Source organism: Fundulus heteroclitus, unplaced genomic scaffold, assembly GCF_011125445.2.
Source record: "Fundulus heteroclitus isolate FHET01 unplaced genomic scaffold, MU-UCD_Fhet_4.1 scaffold_41, whole genome shotgun sequence".
In the NCBI taxonomy this organism is placed as follows: Eukaryota; Metazoa; Chordata; class Actinopteri; order Cyprinodontiformes; family Fundulidae; genus Fundulus; species Fundulus heteroclitus.
Genome location: NW_023396824.1, coordinates 231,872 through 251,790, shown reverse-complemented (window position 1 = coordinate 251,790; position 19,919 = coordinate 231,872). Strand labels below are relative to the sequence as shown.

Sequence of the window (19,919 nt, the reverse complement as noted above, 5' to 3'; positions counted from 1 at the left end):
TAGTCATCATGTTTTAGATGGGTTGTCTGCTCCAGCAGGAACACCTAAAATATTAAGGACAGAGCACCAGGGTTGAGGATTCTAGACGTAGACCAGAAATTCCAAATCAACTTTACCTGTCGGTTTGTGATTGTGATTAGATCTTTAAAACCACTGGATGGGATGTAACGGCCACAGGTACACAGGGGAAGGTGGAGCTGGCGCCGTCATCACGACAGAAACAGATGGTGAAGGTGCAAGACGCATAACCAGCAAAAGCCGTGGCTGTGGTTCACGCCTAACACCAGGTAGTGTTGGTGGTTTAGGGGAAGCTGGCAGTCTAGGAAGTTTCTGTCTTACTCAGAAAAGTGTACTCAAGGAAGAGTAGCACTACTTCAATTTTTTTTACTCATGTAAAAAATTCTCAGCCAAGAATTAAGTAAGAGTTAAAAAGTATTCAGTAAGAAGGCTAGTCAAGTACTGAGAATCAGCTGATGTGGTATTTAAAATAAATACATAATCGGACAGACAAAAATGTGAGGTTTTATGTAATATGGTTTTTAACATTATACTTTAAACCAATACTTACAGCAGTTAATGTTTGTATAGTATAACAGTGCAAAGTACTTCCAACGACAATGTGTACTGTTTATTGTACGTTGATTTGACCTCCAAATGGCTCAATGACTTCAGCAGATAGAAAGTGCATTTTTGGTTAAAACCAGTCAGTTCTTTATCCATGAAGTTCCTCACAACAGGTAGAGTAGCCAGAAGTTTTACACAACAGTAACAATACTTGAGTCATAATAACTTGCGTAAAAGTGAAAAGTACAGTGCAGTAAAATTACTCCTAGAAGTACATTTAATTCAAAAAGATATTTAAGTAAATGTAACTAAGTAAATGTAACTAGTTACTACCCACTGCTGTATTTACACAGTACTGCGTCTGATGTAAGGGATGATTATTATGAAGAGTAAAGCCAATCATGTTTTCCAACAAGTTAAATTTTCTTCCTCACCAGCAGGTGGCGGTAATGCTCACCAGAGCTGTTTGTCCACCGCAGTAAACCCACGAAGAAGAATCCTGCTGCCACGTGCTGACGTCCATCTTGACGTCGTTCCACAGTTCCTGTGGTTCTCGTAGCAAAGCGGGAGGTGGGATGGTGTTGTTGTGTAGCTAAAGTTGCTGGTTTGATGGCGGGTTGTGGTGCTTTAGGGCAACGTGTGAATGTTTGTGGTGAAAAGGTGTTGGGTTGAGCCCCAGAGAGAGATTAGCAACGAGCAGAAAGTGCTGCTGAAGAAAGATTGACGGAGTTGAAAGAAGTCTTGGTGGAGCCGGAGGAAGAGATGGAGGATGAGCGCAGACTGCTGGATTTCAGCCGGATCCCCCTGATAATCTTACAGCGAATAGGTAGGAAACAGCAGCTAAGCTACTAAGGTTTTACTGATCAGAGGAAAGTTGTTTGGCTCCATGCTGAACTCGCTATCCGACAGAAAGAGCTGCTTCACCAACGGCTTTCCTTCTTTCTGCTTCTTGATCAAAGAAGCTGATCAGAACAAAGAAGAGCTGCTAAAATTCACACACAATGATCCATCAACCAATCAGAGCTGCCAGAAATAGCTCTAGCACATTTATTCCCCCCACATTATTCAGCTCTGTGTTGATGGAGATCAGGAGTAGTTCAAGTTGTGTTCAGTTGAATCGAGTCCTTTGTAAAAGTCCAGGAAAAGGATAAAGCTTTGATTGTTTATCACATCTGGGCAGTCTAATATGTCGACTAATGTTATCTCAGATGTCTATTTATTAAAAAGCCTGACAGCGTTTCTTCAATCTTGTCATGCAGAACTAACTTTAATCGCTTAGCAAAAGTTGTGGCCAGGATTTTGTAATCGTTATTCAGTAGACTAATTAGACAATTGTCAAAAACTAACAGATCCGTTTTTGGTTTGGGAATAAGAGTAATCAGTCCTTGAGTTAAGGTGGGAGACAGAGTTCTCTTAATAATACTTTAATTATAAACCTGCAATAAGAATGGAGCAAGATCCAGTGACTTCTAAGACAGCAAACCTTTTGTTCCAGGTTATTTATTGTTCTAAAGGCACTTAGAGTCTTATTTTACTGTAAAAGGACTCTCGCTAAATTCTTGGTCATCAGGACTAATTTGCTTTGCTTTAGAATTTAGAATTGGAACAACTTCCAGCTGGCCATCTATCCCTTTAATTATCAAAAGTTATATTAAAACCGCCTCCAAAGATCAGGTAAGCAGTAGGAATTTTGGCTTTTACTTCTAGTCTTTATGTTCATGTACTGTGTTGTAGTTATAAAATTAAGGTCTTAAACATTAAGAATTTGACAAATATAATGGTCTTCCTTGTCACTCTTTGAGTGTAAAACGGTACCGGTAAATCATTTTTGAACTCTTATGGGAATCTTATCCTGCCGCCTCTCGGGCACAGGGGCCTGGAGACACGATGTCTGTGTATGAGATCCACTGTTTGCTGATTTCAAGGTCAATTCAATTTTTAATTTTATTTATATAGCGCCAATTCATGAAAAATGTCATCTCAAGGCACTTTACAAAGTCAGATTCAATCAGATTATACAGATTGGTCAAAAATGACCTATATAAGGAAACCAGTTGATTGCTTCAAAGTCCCGACAAGCAGCATTCACTCCTGAAGAAGCGTAGAGCTACAGGGAGAGTCGTCTGCATTGTACATGGCTTTGCTGCAATCCCTCATACTGAGCAAGCATGAAGCAACAGTGGGAAGAAAAACTCCCCATTAACGGGAAGGAAAACCTCCAGCAGAACTAGGCTCAGTATGAACGGTCATCTGCCTCGACCGACTGGGGTTACAGAAGACAGAGCAGAGACACAACAAGAGAAACAAAAAAGCACAGAAGCAAACATTAGCTGCGTCTCAATTCGCAGGCTGCGTCCTTCGAAGGACCCAGCCTACACAGCCTTAGGAGGACCCAGCCATCGGAGGATGCTCCGGAGGATCCTCAGCCGTTGGTAAATGGGACGGTCTAGCCTTTGGAGCACTTTCTGGTTGCGTCACGACGTCATCACGTCTACCCCAAGACCGGGAAAAACAGCGCCAGACAAAAACTGACAGGATAAACCACACAAAAAAAATGGATATGGAAATTTTTATTTTATTTTTTTATTTACTTGTTATTGGAGGAGGCGAGTCGGCTTAGACGGCTTCGGCGGCAGCAAAACCGGCAACGAATTTTCTCAGGCTGGGAGAGCGCAGAGGAGAGGTAACATTTACCTGCTATTATTTTCACGTACATGGGCCTGCTAATGATCATAATATACCAGTTATTAAACAAACGCTTGTCATCAACTACTAAAAAAAGCACGCAAAGCACCTCGGGAAATCTTATGGCAGGCGAGGCCACTAAGGATGGTAGCGGTGCATCCTCAGAATTCTGGGAAAAGGAGGACGCATTCAAAGGCTGCAATTTAAGCATCCTCAGAATTTTTGCAAAATGGGACAGACTCCGCGCATCGTTGTGACGTCACCGGTCTTAAAATGCGTCCTTTGAAGGACGCAGCCTGCGAATTGAGACACAGCTATTGATCCAGTAATCTGTTCTACATTAGATGGTAGTAGCGGGTGAGTCGTCTTCTCTGGATGATGTCACAGTTAACAGAACGCCAGACCAGATGTACCTACTATGAAGAGAAAAGAGAGAGGACAATAAGTTAGAAGCTGAAATGACAACAGTCATGCAAAACTGGAGAACAGTAGACTAGAGAACAGTAGAACGGGGGTGATCAGAGCTCTGATATATGATGGAGCTTGATTATTAAGGGCTTTATACGTTAGAAAAAGAATTTTAAATTCTATTCTTGATTTAACAGGAAGCCAATGAAGGGAAGCTAAAATTGGAGAAATATGATCCCTCTTGTTGATTTTCATCAGAACTCTTGCTGCAGCATATTGGATCAGCTGAAGACTTTGAACTGCATTTCGTGGACTTCCTGATAGTAAAGAATTACAATAGTCCAGCCTTGAAGTAACAAATGCATGGACTAGTTTTTCAGCATCACTCCTGGACAGAATGTTTCTAATTTTGGCGATATTCCGGAGGTGAAAAAAGGAAACTCTGGAAACCTGTTTAATATGGGATTTAAATGACATGTCTTGGTCGAAAACAACACCAAGATTTTTAACTTTATTACCAGAGGCCAAGTTAATGCCATCCAGATTAAGTGATTGATTAAGAACTTTATTTTTTGAAGACTCTGGCCCAAAGATTACAACTTCTGTCTTGTCAGAATTTAAATGCAGAAAATTTAAAGTCATCTAGCTTTTGATGTCATCAAGACATGCCTGTAGTTTAAGTAATTGATTGGATTCATCAGGATTTATGGATAAATATAGCCGAGTTCCATTAGCATAACAATGGAAATGAATCCCATTCATTTCCATTCAAATCCAGGAAGTTCAAACAGTTCAGATCCAGGAAGTTCTAAAAAGCATGCCCAATCTTTTTCAAAGATGTCTGATAATTTTGCCAATTGGAAGTATATATATATATATATATATATATATATATATATATATATATATATATATATATATATATATATATATATATATATATATATATATATATATATATATATATATATATATATATATAGTAAAGAGAATTGATCCAAGGATTGAACCCTGTGGTACCCCACAAGTAACCCTAGAGTTTGAGGAAGATTTATTATTAACATGAACAAATTGGAATCTGTCTGACAGATAAGATTTAAACCAGCCTAATGCTTTCCCCTTAATCCCTACAGTATGCTCAATTCTTTTTTGGAGAATATTGTGATCAACTGTATCAAATGCAGCACTGAGATCTAACAGGACAAGTATAAACACAAGTCCATTATCTGAGGCCATGAGAATATCATTAGTGACCTTCACCAGAACTGTTTGAGTGCTTTGATGAGCTCTGATGCCTGACTAAAACTCTTCAAATAGCTAATTTATTTGTAAATGTTCACATAGTTGATTACCAACTACTTACTGTGGTACATATCCTTTTACTAAGAATAGGTTAATCATGTCGTTAGTTTTACAATATTAGAGAAAATTATAGTTCCTGAAGGTAGATTCATAATTAAAATAGCTATTCATAACCAGAAGTTATGTATTGTCAGTGTATATATGGTCCAAATATTGATGAACCATAATTCTTCCACATACTTTTCCACGCATTTTCAAAACACGGTAATTGTTCTCTAATTATTGGGGGTGACTTCAACATTGGTCTAAATGACGATATAGACAGGTTGAAAACAACAGGGACTCAGCGCAGTTGGCAGTCATTAAATGTAGTCAAACAATACATGGGTGATTTTGGTCTTTGCAATGCATGGCGTTCTCGTCATCCTAATACTAAGGAAAATAAATTTTTTCAAATGTTCACCATTCTTACTCTCGCTTGGACTATTTCTTGATAAGCAGCTCGCCGCTGTCCGACGTTTCAGAGGCTGTAATTCATCCTATTGCTGTCAGTGATCATGCTCCTGTTACTTTAACCCTAATTAATAAAAAAATAAATAACCCCACAAAACATAAGCTGGATATTTAATACGTCACTGCTTAAAGATGAAGCATTTTTAAAGTTTTTTAAAGAACAGTGGGCTTCATACTTGGAATACAATGATCTACCAGGCTCTTCAGCATCAATACTATGGGAAGCAGGGAAAGCAGTGATGAGACGTAAAATAATTTAATTCTCATCTCATAAAAAGAAGATAGAAAACAAAAAGATTCAGGAATTAGAAGAAAAACTTAAGTTAATAGAAACTTCTCAAAAAGAGGAAAAGTTGGGTAAAATCCGTAAAGTAAAATTAGAATTAAACCAATATATTGAAAAGCAAATTAAATTTCTAATACAAAGACATAAAATAGAAAAATTTGAACATGGCAATAAGTCAGAAAGCTTCTTAGCTAATCAGCTTAAAATAAATAAGGAGAAAACTACTATATTTGCAGTTACAGATTCAAGTAGTAATACAGTAAGTGATCCGGATTGTATAAACAACACCTTCCGAGATTTCTACAAATCCTTATACACATCACAGATAAATCAATCAGATAATGACATCAAGCAATTTCTGGATAAAATTACACTTCCTAAATTATCAGATAGTCAAAGAATGACGCTGGACTCCCCGCTAACAACAGTTGAAGTTCAGGAAGCTCTTAATTGCATGCCCAATAAAAAGGCTACAGGTCCAGATGGATTCCCTACTGAGTTTTATAAAGAGTTCTGGAATATTCTAGCTCCAACGTTCCACAGAATGTTGCAGGAAATTCAGGAAAAGGCAGATTTCCAGCTAAAATGAATTCTGCTACCATCAGTCTTCTGCTTAAGCCTGGCAAAGATCCTGTTTCCCACCAGTTATTGTCCCATATCCTTAATTAATGTAGATATTAAGATAATCTGTAAAGCTTTTGCAAACCGAGACAAAGTAGCTCCTCTCATAATCCATCCAGATCAAACTGGTTTCATCAGAGAAAGGCACTCATCCACAAACACACTCAGATTACTTAATTTAATTGATTATTCCTACAGTAAAAATATTAAAACCAATATATTGTCTTCAGATGCAGAAAAACCATTTGATAGAGTAAATTGGAATTTTTTATTCGCTACTCTACATAAATTTGGTTTAGGCAATTTTTTTTATAAACTGGTTAAGATTTTTATACAGCTTTCCAACAGCCTGTGTCAGGACAAATAATCAAACATCTTCAAGCTTTTGTCTCCAGAGGGGCACTAGGCAAGGATGCCCGCTTTCCCCATCACTTTCTGCCATTTTTATTGAACCTCTAGCAGCAACAATTAGACAGACTAATGCTGTCAAAGGTATAAAATGCATGAAAATAGAGCATAAGATTATTCTTTACGCCGATGATGTATTAATCTATCGCCAGCACTCAAACTATTCCCTCTCCCAAGTAATTAGATTACTACAATCTTTCTCAAAAGTATCAGATTACTCTATAGACTAAACAAAAATCCCCCCCCCCAAAAAAATATCCCCCCCTCCCAAAAAAAATACTGTCTAAATAGGCAATCATGTTGATAATCATATTGATGCGTTATGGTTATGCACACTTGTCCAGAGGTTCTGGGCGCATATATGCAAGGACTTATCAAAGTGCCTAAGTTGTAAAATTTCACCTTCCTCATCAGTTTGCTTGCTGGGTAACTTTGAGGAAAGCCCTCTGGAAAAAAAAGGTTGCATGGTTTTCACTGCATTATGTATCGCAAAGAAAACTATCCTCAGGAATTGGAAAAGTAAGGAAAATCTCAGTATTAATCAGTATAGAGATCTTTTGTAGGATCATATTAATCTTGAGATATCTGCATCCACATCTGATCGATCTCTCTGGGCTCCTTTGATCGGCACCATCACTTAGTGGAATGGGGGGTGGTGGGGGGGGGGGGGGGGGGCACTTGGAGTGGTGCGCTTGGTGGGTCTGACCCCGGGGTCTATTGCCCCCATCTGGGTGGGGCTTGGGAGGCCTATGGGCGGCCTACAGCGGCCGCTTGCGGCGCTCTTGGGGGGGTTCTGCGGTGACGGACGTGTCGCCTAGGGTGTGTCCTCGGCGGGGCCTCGGGGGTTCAGGTTCCATGGGGATAGCCGCTTGGGATCTCGGCCGGTGCACGCCCGGATGTCTGCCCCTGCACTTGGCCTCTGGTGTGCTGGGAGGCCTCGGGGCCTGTTGAGCTGGTAGGGGAGCATGGACATTAACATTTCATGGCAGATGCTCTTTTCGGTTGGCACTCTGCTACTGGGGGAAGGGGAGGGAGGAGTGGGGACTAGCCCAGCCTGGATGTCTATTGTTGTATGTATGGTGAGTTGTTTGAATGTTAGGTTTTGAGGAGGGATTACATCTACGGATGGGGGGGTTGGGGTGTGTGGATATAGACGTTTGGAGGACTCTTTGTCCAGCCCCCTGTCTCGGTCTTGGTCCATGCCGTCTCCCGGTGCGGGTTTCGTCTGGGGGGAGGGGTTCTGGATGGCTCGTGCGGGCTGACTAGCCAGGGTCTTATTTTATTTTACTTTATTTTATTTATTTATTTATTTATATTTTTTTTTCTGGGAAAGCCAGAAGGCTTGGTGGGTGGGTGGGCTGGTTGGGGGGGTGGAGGTGTTGGTTCTAGTGGACGGTTGGCTTACGGGCCCTACCGCCTAACCCTGGCCCCCGGCCTATGGTGGTGCCGCTGGCGGGGCCCCTTTTCCTGATGGGCTTTCCGGGGAGCGGGGTTGCTTATTGGAATCAGTAGGGGAGCTGGCTCCCTGGGCCGCTCTCTCCCCCAAGAACATCTCAAGTCTCCGCTAGGTGCGGAGCCCCCCCCGGGGCTCGGTCGCAACTCCTGGGGGCTTTGACATTGCGGTGGCTGGGGGATTTCCTCGGGGTCGTCCCTCCTCTTCCCTTGGTGGGGGAACACATTTCCTGTGTTGGCCCCTCTTGGGCATCCTGCTTTGGGGGCCCCCTTTTGGGGTCTGGGGTTATGGGTCCCCCAGCGCATGCCTCGGGGGAGGTGGGCCTTTGGTTCTTCACAACCACTATTAAGCATTTTTCTTCTGGATAAATTTTACATACACAAGTGCACTCTCACAAATACCCACGGGTGCTGGGTTCCAGGTACTCAGTGTTCACTTCTATATAAAAAGCCCATAATTTGTTTATTTACTTTCTTTTCTCAGCTATCACATTATACTTGTCAGTTTAAATAATAATATAGTATAACAGATAAAATAAAGTAACACCTTGATGCCGTTGCTAAATTATATGTATCTGTTGGTTGTGCTGTTCTTTTTACATCTCTTCCCAGGTGATGAAGCAGACTGAAGACGTTTTATCATTCTCTCCCTCCTATCACATCTTTCTTTCACCTCTTCTTTCTTTTTTCTCTTCTTTTACTTCCTTTACTCTCCTACTTTCCCATTATAATGTCCACATAATTTGAAACACTCCCCTCAGGAATCACAATAAAACTATTTACATGCATGAATCAAGCAGAGCACTATGGCGAAAGCTGACTGCTTCACTTGTGAAAGTAAAATCTGTTGAGCTCTATTTGGCATTAGGACATCAATTATTATTGTCACATTGCTAGACAGGACACTGAGGGGGAAAAAAGGAATAGATTAATCATGTCCAAAATAGGGCCACTGATTAAAGGGAATATCTCCCTAAACAACTTGGTTGGGCTTGGGTAGAAGGTTTAGATGAAGCTAAAATTATAGATAGCGCATTTTTTTTTGTGGAATCAAGTTTATTTATGAAGAATCCCATAAAGTCATTACTGCTAAGTGTCACAAATTTTTCGTGGATGAACCCAGACACAGCACGCAAGCACACACAGAGCTGGTAAAAACCAAAACCAAACCAAATCAGAAAAAAGAGGGACAGGCGTAAGGAAACGCCAGGGACAAGACAGGCGTGTTGAAACGCCAGAGAGACAAAATATCTGTGCTGAAACGCCAGAGGGACAAGATAGGTGTACAACACCAGGGCTGGAGCACAACTACTGTGCGGGACCCCAGGGGAAGGAACAGCCGTACGACAGCGCCAGAGGGAAGAACAGGCGTAGACAACATGAGAGGGAAGCACAGACGTACGAATACGCTGGAGCGCAATTAGCGTGCGGAACGCCAGGGGGAAGGAACAGGCGTAAGGAAACGCCAGAGGGACAAAACAGGCGTAAGGAAACGCCAGAGGGACAAAACCGGCGTACGACAACGGCAGAGGGAAAAACAGACGTACGGCAAGCCAGAGGGTTAGACAGACGTATGACCACGCTAGGGCTCAACAAACGTACGAAGACGCTGGAGCACACATAGCGTGAAGAACACCAGGGGGAGGAACAGGCGTACGGAAACGCCAGAGGGACAAAACAGGCATACAACGCCAGAGAGAAAGACAGAAGTTCGACAACGCTAGGGCTCAACAGACGTACGAATATGCTGGAGCACAACTTGCGTACGGAACGCCGGGGCGTGAGGGAAACTATACGGCAGGAACCAAAGAAATCTAAAACACCAGGGAACGAGGGCGTCCAAACACGCCGTAAACGAGTAATCCAAACACCAGGAAACGGAGGGTGTCCTAACATGCCAGGGGACAGAGGGCGTCCTAACACGCCGGGAAACCAAGGAAACTAAAACGCCAGGGAAACAGAGCGCGTCTAACATGCCATGAACAGAGAAATCCAAACACTGAGGAATGAAGGGCATCCTAACACGCCAGGAGACAGGGGAACGAGGAGGCCAAAACAAAAACTGAGAGCTCAAACCAGACGAACTAAGGGGTGTGAAAAGAGCTTAAAACTAGGGAGTCAGAAACCTAAACGAGTGCTGGAACCTAGTGAGCGCTGGAATCTTGTGAGCGCAGGAAACTATGGAGCACAGGAAACTATAGAGCGCAAGACTAAAATAAAGAACCAAACAAAGAACTAGAAAATAAAGGCAGAAAACTAGAAAACTAAGGCATGAACTAAACATGAAGAAAAACAAGAAAACTAGGGCAACAACAAAAGAACTAAAGAAAAAATTAGAAAAAGGGAAAACTAAGGTAAAGAACTAGAATACTAAAGCAAAACTGGAAAACAAAAGGCAAAACCTAGAATACTAAAACACTAGGGAAACAGAGGTACTAGGAGGACTCAGGGGAACTAGAACAGGGGAACCAGGGGAAGCCAGAACCAAAACAAAACTACAGAGGGCAAAACCAGATAAAACCAAGGAACACGAGAACCAGAAAGAATAATGAACAACAGAACCAAGACAAAATAAAGGAGCATGACACAGCTCATATCTAGGGAGCTCAGGAACCTTACAAGCGCCGGGACCTAATTGAGCGCCAGGAAAGCGCAGGAACCCGTACTGCGCAGGAACCTAAAAAACAAGACAGATCTAAGGCAGCACTAGAAGGCGCTGGGCAGCAAAGTCTTAAACATGCTGGGCAGCGGCGACAGTTAACGCTGGGCAGCGACGACTAGAAGCGCCATCTTAATGCTGGGCGGGCTTCGCAGAGGGCGATCCAGGGGAACAGAGGCGGGGCGTCGCAGTTGCGACCCCGGTTGCGATTCCGGCGAGACGAACCAGAAGCGGACACTGCACGCACACAAAGAGCTGGTTTTAAGAGAGTTTATCGCAGGTAGTGGAAGGTGATGACATGGAGAACCAGAGTTTGTTACCCAACCCCAAGAGGATGGGTTAAAATACAGAAAGCAAATTTCATTGTAATGTATTTTTCAATGACAATAAAGGCAATATTACTATTACTAAGTTTGGTAACTGTACTAAAGAGAAATCTAGGATTATTTTTATTCTCAATTATTGATGAAAAATATGCTGCTCTAGCTTGGCACAGGGTCTTTTTATACAACTGTAGATTGTTTTTCCAGATTAGGTAGGATTCTTCTTGGTGTGTAGAGCACCATTTTCTCTTAGATTTCCTAACATTGTGCTTCAAAGAATTCAGCTCTGAATTAAACCAGGAAGCCAGCTTCCTGTGAATAATCTTCTTCTTTTTTTAAGGGAACCACATTATCTAATGCAGAACACAATGAGGAAGTCACACTGTTAACAAAGATATCTATTTGTGAATGGGAAGAAACAACATTACTGCTATCTGCAGTACTGATGATATTAATACTGATGATATTAAAAGGGGGACAGACTCTTTAACGTTTGATACAGCAATATCCAATCTACTTTAATGAAACGTTCTTTTGGGAGTGAAGAACTCAGTTAAATTAAACTCAAAGCCTACAAAAAATGGTCAGATAGGACAGAGTTGTTATATACATTGATCCACATTTATTGATTCCAGCTTTCTCCTGCAACACTTTCTCTTCAAGTGACTAAAATGAACAGTAGATTCTTTAACTCACATCTATAAGCTTTTCTCCTTTTTTTTCCCCAGATCCCAAAAAATTTCTCTGTAAAGATGATGGAGTTCAAACTGAGCTCAGCAACCAGGAGGGAAACTCCACTTTAGATGAGGAGGAACCAGAACCTGGGCAGACAAAAGATGAGAAAAAGGAACAAGAACATCAACAGTTTGTAGAAGAAGAGAGGCAACTCTACATCAGTCTGGCTGAAAAGCAACTTGTGCTGAAACGGGAGACTGATAACATTTTAACGATTTCTTCTAACGTGCAAAGAGTCCGCAATGAAGAAGAACAAAGAAGGAACAAACTCATCTCTCAGGGCCCCTCAGAAGTTGAGAACCAGGATCAGGAAGGAAACAATGAGCAAACAGGAAAAAGGAGAGAAGAGCAGAAGCAAAATGAGAGATGTCAGGAAACCAAACAACCAAAAGACACTGCTGACATTTCAAAACCACAGACTGACCAAAATTTTAATTCTTGTAAAATTGATAGTAAAAACCCTTCTCAAAAATGTCACGTTAAAAAGATGAGAACAGACGAGCCTAAGAAGCGTTTCTCATGTGTGAGCTGTGGAAAAAAGTTCCCCATAAAAAGCCGTTTGAAAATTCACATAAGAACTCATACAGGTGAGAAGCCTTTCTCATGTGAGAACTGTGGAAAGAGTTTTGGTGATAGAAGGTATTTAGGATCTCACATGAGAATTCATACAGGTGAGAAGCCTTTCACATGTGAGACATGTGGAAAAAGTTTTCCATGGAAACATTGTTTGGAAAGGCACATGAAAACTCACACAGGTGAGAAGCCTTTCACGTGTGTTACATGTGGAAAAGGGTTTATAGAAAAAAGCAATTTAAAAATGCACATGATAACTCACACATGTGAGAAGCCTTTCACGTGTGTAACATGTGGAAAAGGCTTTAGAGATAAAGGCTACTTAAAAATTCACATGCAAGTTCACACAGGTGAGAAGCCTTTCTCATGTGAGAAATGTGGAAAAAGTTTTCCACGGAAACAGTGTTTGGCAAGTCACATGCATACGCACACAGGTGCGAAGCCTTATATCTGTGTGAATTGTGGAAAAGGGTTTAGAGATAAAGGCCATTTAAAAATTCACAGGATGACTCACACAGGTGAGAAGCTTTACACATGTGTGAGTTGTGGAAAAGGGTTTAGAGATAAAAGCCATTTAAAAATTCACACGATGACTCACACAGGTGACAAGCCTTTCACATGTGTGCGTTGTGGAAAAGGGTTTAGGGATGAAAGCCATTTAAAAATTCACACAATTACCCACACAGGTGAGAAGCCTTTCATATGTGTCACATGTGGTAAAGGTTTTGGACAAAAAGACAACTTAAAAGTTCACATGAGAAATCACACAGGTGAGAAGCCTTTTTCATGTGTGATTTGTGGAAAGAGTTTTACACAGAAAATGCATATTGTTCAACACATGAAACATCACACAGACGAGAAGCCTTTCTCATGCATGACCTGCGGAAAAGGTTTTAAAAGAAAATGTGATTTGACATATCACATGAGAACACACACAGGTGAGAAGCCTTTCATTTGTGTTACATGTGGAAAAGGCTTTAGTCGTAAAGGCTACTTAAAAATTCACATGAGAATTCACACAGGTGAGAAGCCTTTCTCATGTGAGACATGTGGAAAAAGTTTTCCACGGAAACAGTGTTTGTCAAGTCACGTGACAACTCACACAGATGAGAAGCCTTTGAACTGTGTTAGTTGTGGAAGAGGATGTGTAAACAAAAGTTATTTAAAAATTCACATGAGAATACACACAGGTGAGAAGCCTTTCATGTGTGTTACATGTGGAAAAGGCTTTATACGTAAAAGCCTCTTAAAAGATCACATGCAAATTCACACAAGTGAGAAGCCTTTTTCATGCGAGACATGTGGGAAAAGTTTTCAACGGAAACACTGTTTGGCAAGTCACATGACAATTCACACAGGTGAGAAGCCTTTCACCTGTGTGAGTTGTGGAAAAGGGTTTAGAAACAAAAGCTATTTAAAAACTCACATGAGAACTCACACAAGTGAGAAGCCTTTCTCATGTGTTACATGCGGAAAAGGTTTTAGATGTGAGAGAGATTTAAAAAAACACATAATAACTCACTCAGGTGAGAAGCCTGTGAAAAAGGTTTTATAAAAACAATTACTTGGTACGTCACATGAGAACTCACAAATGTGAGAAGCCCTTCTGATGTGTGACCTGTGGAAAGAGTTTTGCGAATGAAAAGCTGGTTAAAAATTCACATGAGACCTCATACATGTCTTAAAAGGTATTCTTTTAGATGTTTTTTTGAAACAAATTAGGGGAAAAAATCATAATTTGTTCCTAGAAATCTATTTTAAAATATTTTTTTATTATTATTATTATTAATATTTTTATTTTCAAGGGAGAAATGTGTGTCTGAACAGAGATTAAACGGATATAATGCCCTCAGACTTTAGTGTAGTGATTTGTGATCACCTCACATTGATAAAGTGCATTTCAAGTCTGTTCATGTCACTTCTCTTATCCTGGAATTTTTTAGTCTGTTTTGTTTGGACCCAGTTCCTTGGTCCACTTTTTTCTCTTAGCAAAAATCTGCAACACTCTGTCCTGTTATTGTAGTCTGACTTTGATTTGCTTCTGTTTGTTAAATATATTTGCTTCTGTGTTTCTAAGCTGCAGGGGGCTTTAACAAGTATGACAATCACAATGGGTGAAAGCGGGCTTTGACTTTGGCACAGAGAGCTCTCCTCCAAGCAGGAAAGGTGTGATGATTCCTAAAATGGAGACATCATGTTGCATGTAATTGTGGAATGATGGCAGCATTAGTGCTGCTGGAGGACATTGCTGATGGAAGAATGTGAAGGAATTGTTGTCTTAATGCCAAAGAGAGCTCAACAGATTTTACTTTCACAAGTGGAGCAGTCAGCTTTCGCCATAGTGCTCCGCTTGATTTATGCATGTAAATAGTTTTATTATGATTCATGCACGGAGTATTTAAAATTATGTGGACACTACAATGGGAAAGTAGGAGAGTAAAGGAAGAACAAGAAGAGAAAAAAGAAAGAAAAGGTGAAAGAAAGAGGAGAGAATGAAACGCTTTTAATAATTTTGTAATTCCCCTTCAGAAAAGTTGTTGTCCCCAAAATCAGGACCTTCACACATGAACCACTGGTAAATACCACTATTGAAGTGCAAAAGTCAAACTTTTTCAAAAGGTTTACAGACTGGAACTCTTCATACATTCTTTTTGAGTGGGAACCTATTTAGTCTCAAGTGTCAATTCTTTTGTTGAAAGCAGAGTTATCCCGTGTATTGCTATAAACACAAATGTGATTCATATTAAATTGTAACAGTCCTCCCACTTAGTCCTTGATGGAAACAGTCTGGATGAAATCCAGTCTCCTCACACGAGTCTAGGTTAACTGCATTCCCTGAACTGTAAATAAATCAATAACGTAACAACATTGTCTATAAAATCCCTGAAAAAAAATAAGGAGTAACACCATATACATATGGCCTGGTCATTTCTGGGTAACAATGCAAAGTCTGCATGTTGTTATAAGCTGGTGTACCCGAAACAGGTTCGGGCTCCTGCTCAGAGGAGACAGAGCTTTTAGTGTTGCCGTTACTAAGTTATGGAAGGCTTTGTCATTCCATATTAGAAGATCCCTTTATTGTCAAGTTTTGAAACTTGCCTCAAGTCCTTGGATTTTAACACATTCAGACTTTTAATCTTATTCCATTTTATAATGGTATTGTAATCTTTTGATTTTTCAATTTTAAATGTTTGATTATTTTCTGTACAGCACTTTGTTGCAGCTGCTGTTGTTTTAAAGTGCTTTATAAATAAAGTAGTAGTAGTAGTAGCATGTTCATGGTAATTTTTTGGATTTGGATTTTAAAGTCTGGTCAGTTTGGCCTTATTTCCTCTAACAAAAGCCTTGTGAAATAATTTTGTTAATAAAATGAATGAATGCTCACTGCACCATTCTGTCCTTTCCTATTGTGCCTTTATGTTTATTATATTTGCATCTGTGTTTTTAAGCTGCAGTGGGTGTGGTTTTCCCTCCCTTGGCTGCCACCTTACCGCGGTGGAGGGGTTTGAGTGTCCCAATGATCCTAGGAGCTATGCTGTCAGGGGCTTTAAGCCCCTAGTAGGGTCACCCAAAATGCCCCTTATGATGAGTACAATTATTGGATCTCGTGTTCCCTCGCCTGGACGCGGGTCACCGGGGCCCCACTCTGGAGCCAGGCCTGGAGGTGGGGCACGTTGGCGAGCGTCTGGTGGCCGGGCTTTTGCCCATGGAGCCCGGCCGGGCTCAGCCCGAAGAGGCGACATGGGTCCCCTTTCTGATGGGCTCACCACCTGTCGGAGGGGCCAAAGGGGTCGGGTGCATTGTGCAACGGGTAGCAGTAGAGCGCGGGGACCTTGGCGTTCCGATCCTCGGCTGCAGAAGCTGGCTCTTGGGATGTGGAATGTCACCTCTGTGGCGGGGAAGGAGCTTGAGCTCGTGCACGAGGTTGAGAGGTTCCGACTAGAGATAGTCGGACTCACCTCGACGCACCGCTCTGGCTCTGGAACCAGTCTCCTTGAGAGGGGCTGGACATTCTTCCACTCTGGAGTTGCCCCTGGTGAGAGCCGCTGAGCTGGGGTGGGCATACTTGTTGCCCCTCATCTCGGTGTCTGCATGTTGGGGTTCACCCCGGTGAACGAGAGGGAGGCCTCCCTCCGCATTTGTGTGGGGAGGACGGGTTCTGACTGTTGTTTGCGCTTATGCGCCAAACAGCAGTTCAGATTACCCACCCTTTTTGGAGTCCTTGGAAGGGGTACTGGAGAGTGCCCCTCCTGGGGACTCCCTCGTTTTGCTGGGGGACTTCAACGCTCACGTGGGCAATGACAGTGGGACCTGGAGGGGCGTGGTTGGGAGGAATGGCCCACCTGATCTGAACTTGAGTGGTGTTTTGTTGTTGGACTTCTGTGCTCGTCATGGATTGTCCATCACAAACACCATGTTCAAGCATAAGGGTGTCCATATGTGCTCTTGGCACCAGGACACCCTAGGTCGCGGTTCAATGATCGACTTTGTTGTCGTTTCATCTGATCTTCGGTCGTATGTCTTGGACACTCGGGTGAAGAGAGGGGCGGAGCTCTCCACCTACCACTACCTGGTGGTGAGTTGGCTCCGATGGCGGGGGAGGAAGCCGGTCCGACCGAGCAGGCCCAAACATACTGTGAGGGTTTGCTGGGAACGGCTGGCAGAGTCCCCTGTGAGGCGGAGCTTTAACTCCGACCTCCGGGAGAACTTTAAACACGTCCCGAGGGAGGCGGGGGACATTGAGTCTGAATGGACCATGTTCCGCGCCTCTATTGTTGAGGCGGCTAGTCGGAGCTGTGGCCGCAAAGTTGTCGGTGCATGTCGCGGCGGCAACCCTCGAACCCGCTGGTGGAAGCCAGCGGTGAAGGAAGCCGTCAAGCTGAAGAGAGAGTCCTACCGGGCTTTATTGGCCTGTTGGACTTCGGAAGCAGCTGATGTGTACCGGCAGTCGAAGCGGCAGGCGGCTCGGCTGGTCGCCGAGGCAAAAACTTGTGGGAAGAGTTCAGAGAGGCCATGGAGAAAGACTTCTGTACGGCTTCGAAGCGATTCTGGTTCACTATCCGGCGTCTCAGGAGGGGGAAGCAGTGCAGTACCAACACTGTTTACAGTGCGGGTAGTGTGCTGCTGACCTCGACTCAGGACGTCGTGTTTCGGTGGGCGGAATACTTCGAAGACCTCCTTAATCTCACCAACACGTCTTCCATTGCGAAAGCAGAGCCTGAGGACTCTGGGTCGGGTTCTCCCATCTCTGGTGCTGAGGTTGCCAAGGTTGTTAAAAAGCTCCTCGGTGGCAAGGCCCCGGGGGTGGATGAGATTCACCCTAAGTACCTTAAGGCTCTGGATGTTGTGGGGCTGTGTTGGTTAACGACAGACTAGGGTGATGGTTCCCCTAAAAGGGGGACCGGAGGGTGTGTTCCAACTACAGAGGAATCACGCTCTTAAGCCTCCCTGGTAAGGTCTATTCAGGGGTTCTGGAAAGGAGGGTCCGTCGGATAGTCGAATCTCGGATTCAGGAAGAGCAGTTTCCAAGTCCCACAGGCCAGGTTTTCGTCCTGGCTGTGGAACACTGGACCAGCTCTATACCCTCAGCAGGATTCTGGAGGGGGCATGGGAGTTTGCCCAACCAGTCTACATGTGCTTTGTGGATCTGGAAAAGGCATTCGACCGTGTCCCCCGAGGGATCCTGTGTGGGGTACTCCGGGAGTATGAAGTACCGGACCCTTTAATAAGGGCTGTCAGGTCTCTGTACGACCGGTGTCAGAGTCTGGTCCGCATTGCCGGCAGTAAGTCGGACTCGTTTCCAGGTAGAGTTGGACTCCGCCAAGGTTGCCCTTTGTCACCGATTCTGTTCATAACTTTTATGGACAGAATTTCAAGGCGCAGCCAAGGTGTTGAGGGGTTCCGTTTTGGTGGCCTTAGGATTGTGTCTCTGCTATTTGCGGATGACGTGGTCCTATTGGCTTCATCAGGGCGTGATCTACAGCTCTCGCTGGAGCGGTTCACAGCCGAGTGTGAAGCGGCTGGGATGAAAATCAGTGCCTCCAAATCCGAGACCATGGTGTTGAACTGGAAAAGGGTAGAGTGCCTCCTCCAGGTTGGGGAGGATGTGCTGCCCCTAGTGGAGGAGTTCAAGTATCTTCGGGTCTTGTTCACGAATGAGGGGAAGATGGAGCGGGAGATCAACAGGCGGATTGGTGCAGCGTCTGCTGTGAAGCGGGCGCTGTACCGATCCGTTGTGTGAAGAGAGCTTCACTAATATTAATATTAATATCTCATTAATATTAATGAGAGTTCTTTAACTGGTTCTGTTGGACTGTTAGAACCTACATCCTGGTGGCTTTAGCTCACATCTTTTATTATTTATTCAGCTTGAGTCACTGCAGGTTGTCAGAGATCAGCTGTGATTATCTGGAATCGGCGCTGAAGTCCAACCCGTCCCATCTGACAGAACTGAGCCTCTTATGGACCAACCTGAACGAGTCAGATGTTCAGCAGCTGCAGGATCTTGTAAAGAGTCCACACTACAAACTGAAACTTCTGTAAGTAGATGGTTGGAGTGAGTTCAGCTGCTGTCAGCAGTTGGTACCAAAGCAAAGATCCAGTGTTTCCAGTAAAGCTGCAGCTTCTCAGTGGGAGGAGAATGGTGACAGGCTTCCTGATTGGACACAAAGACAACAATGAGCCAATCAGAGGAGCCAGCAGCTTGTTGTGTTCCTGTCTTTGTGTCCATGTGAAGATGACTGTTGTTGTTGTGTTCATGTCTCCAGGAAATGCAGCTGGATTCCAGCTGACAGCCTTCCACCATGTCTAGAGACAGTGGTCCTCATTCATCAAGCTGTGGAGCATCAGATCTGATCTCACACTCTTTGTTCTCTCATTTCAATAGCAAACAGCTGATCAGTTTCATCTTAGTCACAGCTCTGAGATCAGTCTGACTGCAGCCTGCAAATCACTGATTTCACAGCCCATCATTACATTTAGTCACCATGTGGTCTTTCTACAGAGCTGAAGCTCTGCTGAAGTCCACTCAGCACATCTGGACATGTGTCCTTCTCTCACTAGTTTCATCCAGATGTGTTCAGGGACAGCCTCCATGTTTCTTAGTCAGCTGATGTTTCAGGAACAGATAAAATGTTCATGTTCAGCTTCCAGAGGCTGAAACACTCACTGATCTCCTCTGCTGCTCCTTCTTCTATCTGCAGGAGGTGGAGGTGATGATCTTAGTAGAGGAGAGAAGCTGAGCTGTCCTGATGATCCAGAGGTTGAAGGTGCAGCAGTTTGAGTTTAAAGAGACTCTGACTGGATCCTGATGATGAACTCTGACCTTAGAGATGTTGATCCTGTCTATCTGATCATGTCTGTCATTTAGTGTCTCATATTGTTTGTCTCT

The 19,919-nt window shown here is 43.1% G+C and overlaps 2 protein-coding genes across 3 annotated transcripts in view; both read left to right on the top strand.

Annotated features, from left to right (window-relative positions):
• The window catches only part of LOC118560255 (protein NLRC3-like), a 943,592-nt gene that overhangs the window by 843,691 nt on the left and 79,982 nt on the right, over positions 1-19,919 (top strand). The gene's annotated exons all lie outside the window — the stretch shown is intronic.
• On the top strand, positions 1,123-19,772 carry LOC118560257 (oocyte zinc finger protein XlCOF6-like). Of its 2 annotated transcripts, XM_036131171.1 has the most exons (4): positions 1,123-1,390; positions 11,950-12,085; positions 18,898-19,068; positions 19,732-19,772. In XM_036131171.1, exons 1-4 carry the CDS (start codon positions 1,327-1,329, stop codon positions 19,742-19,744), a joined length of 384 nt encoding a protein of 127 aa, XP_035987064.1. In that variant the 5' UTR covers positions 1,123-1,326; the 3' UTR covers positions 19,745-19,772. The 2 variants fall into 2 exon arrangements, with proteins under 2 accessions (XP_035987064.1, XP_035987063.1); XM_036131170.1 differs by lacking the exons at positions 18,898-19,068; positions 19,732-19,772 and having other exon boundaries at positions 11,950-14,872.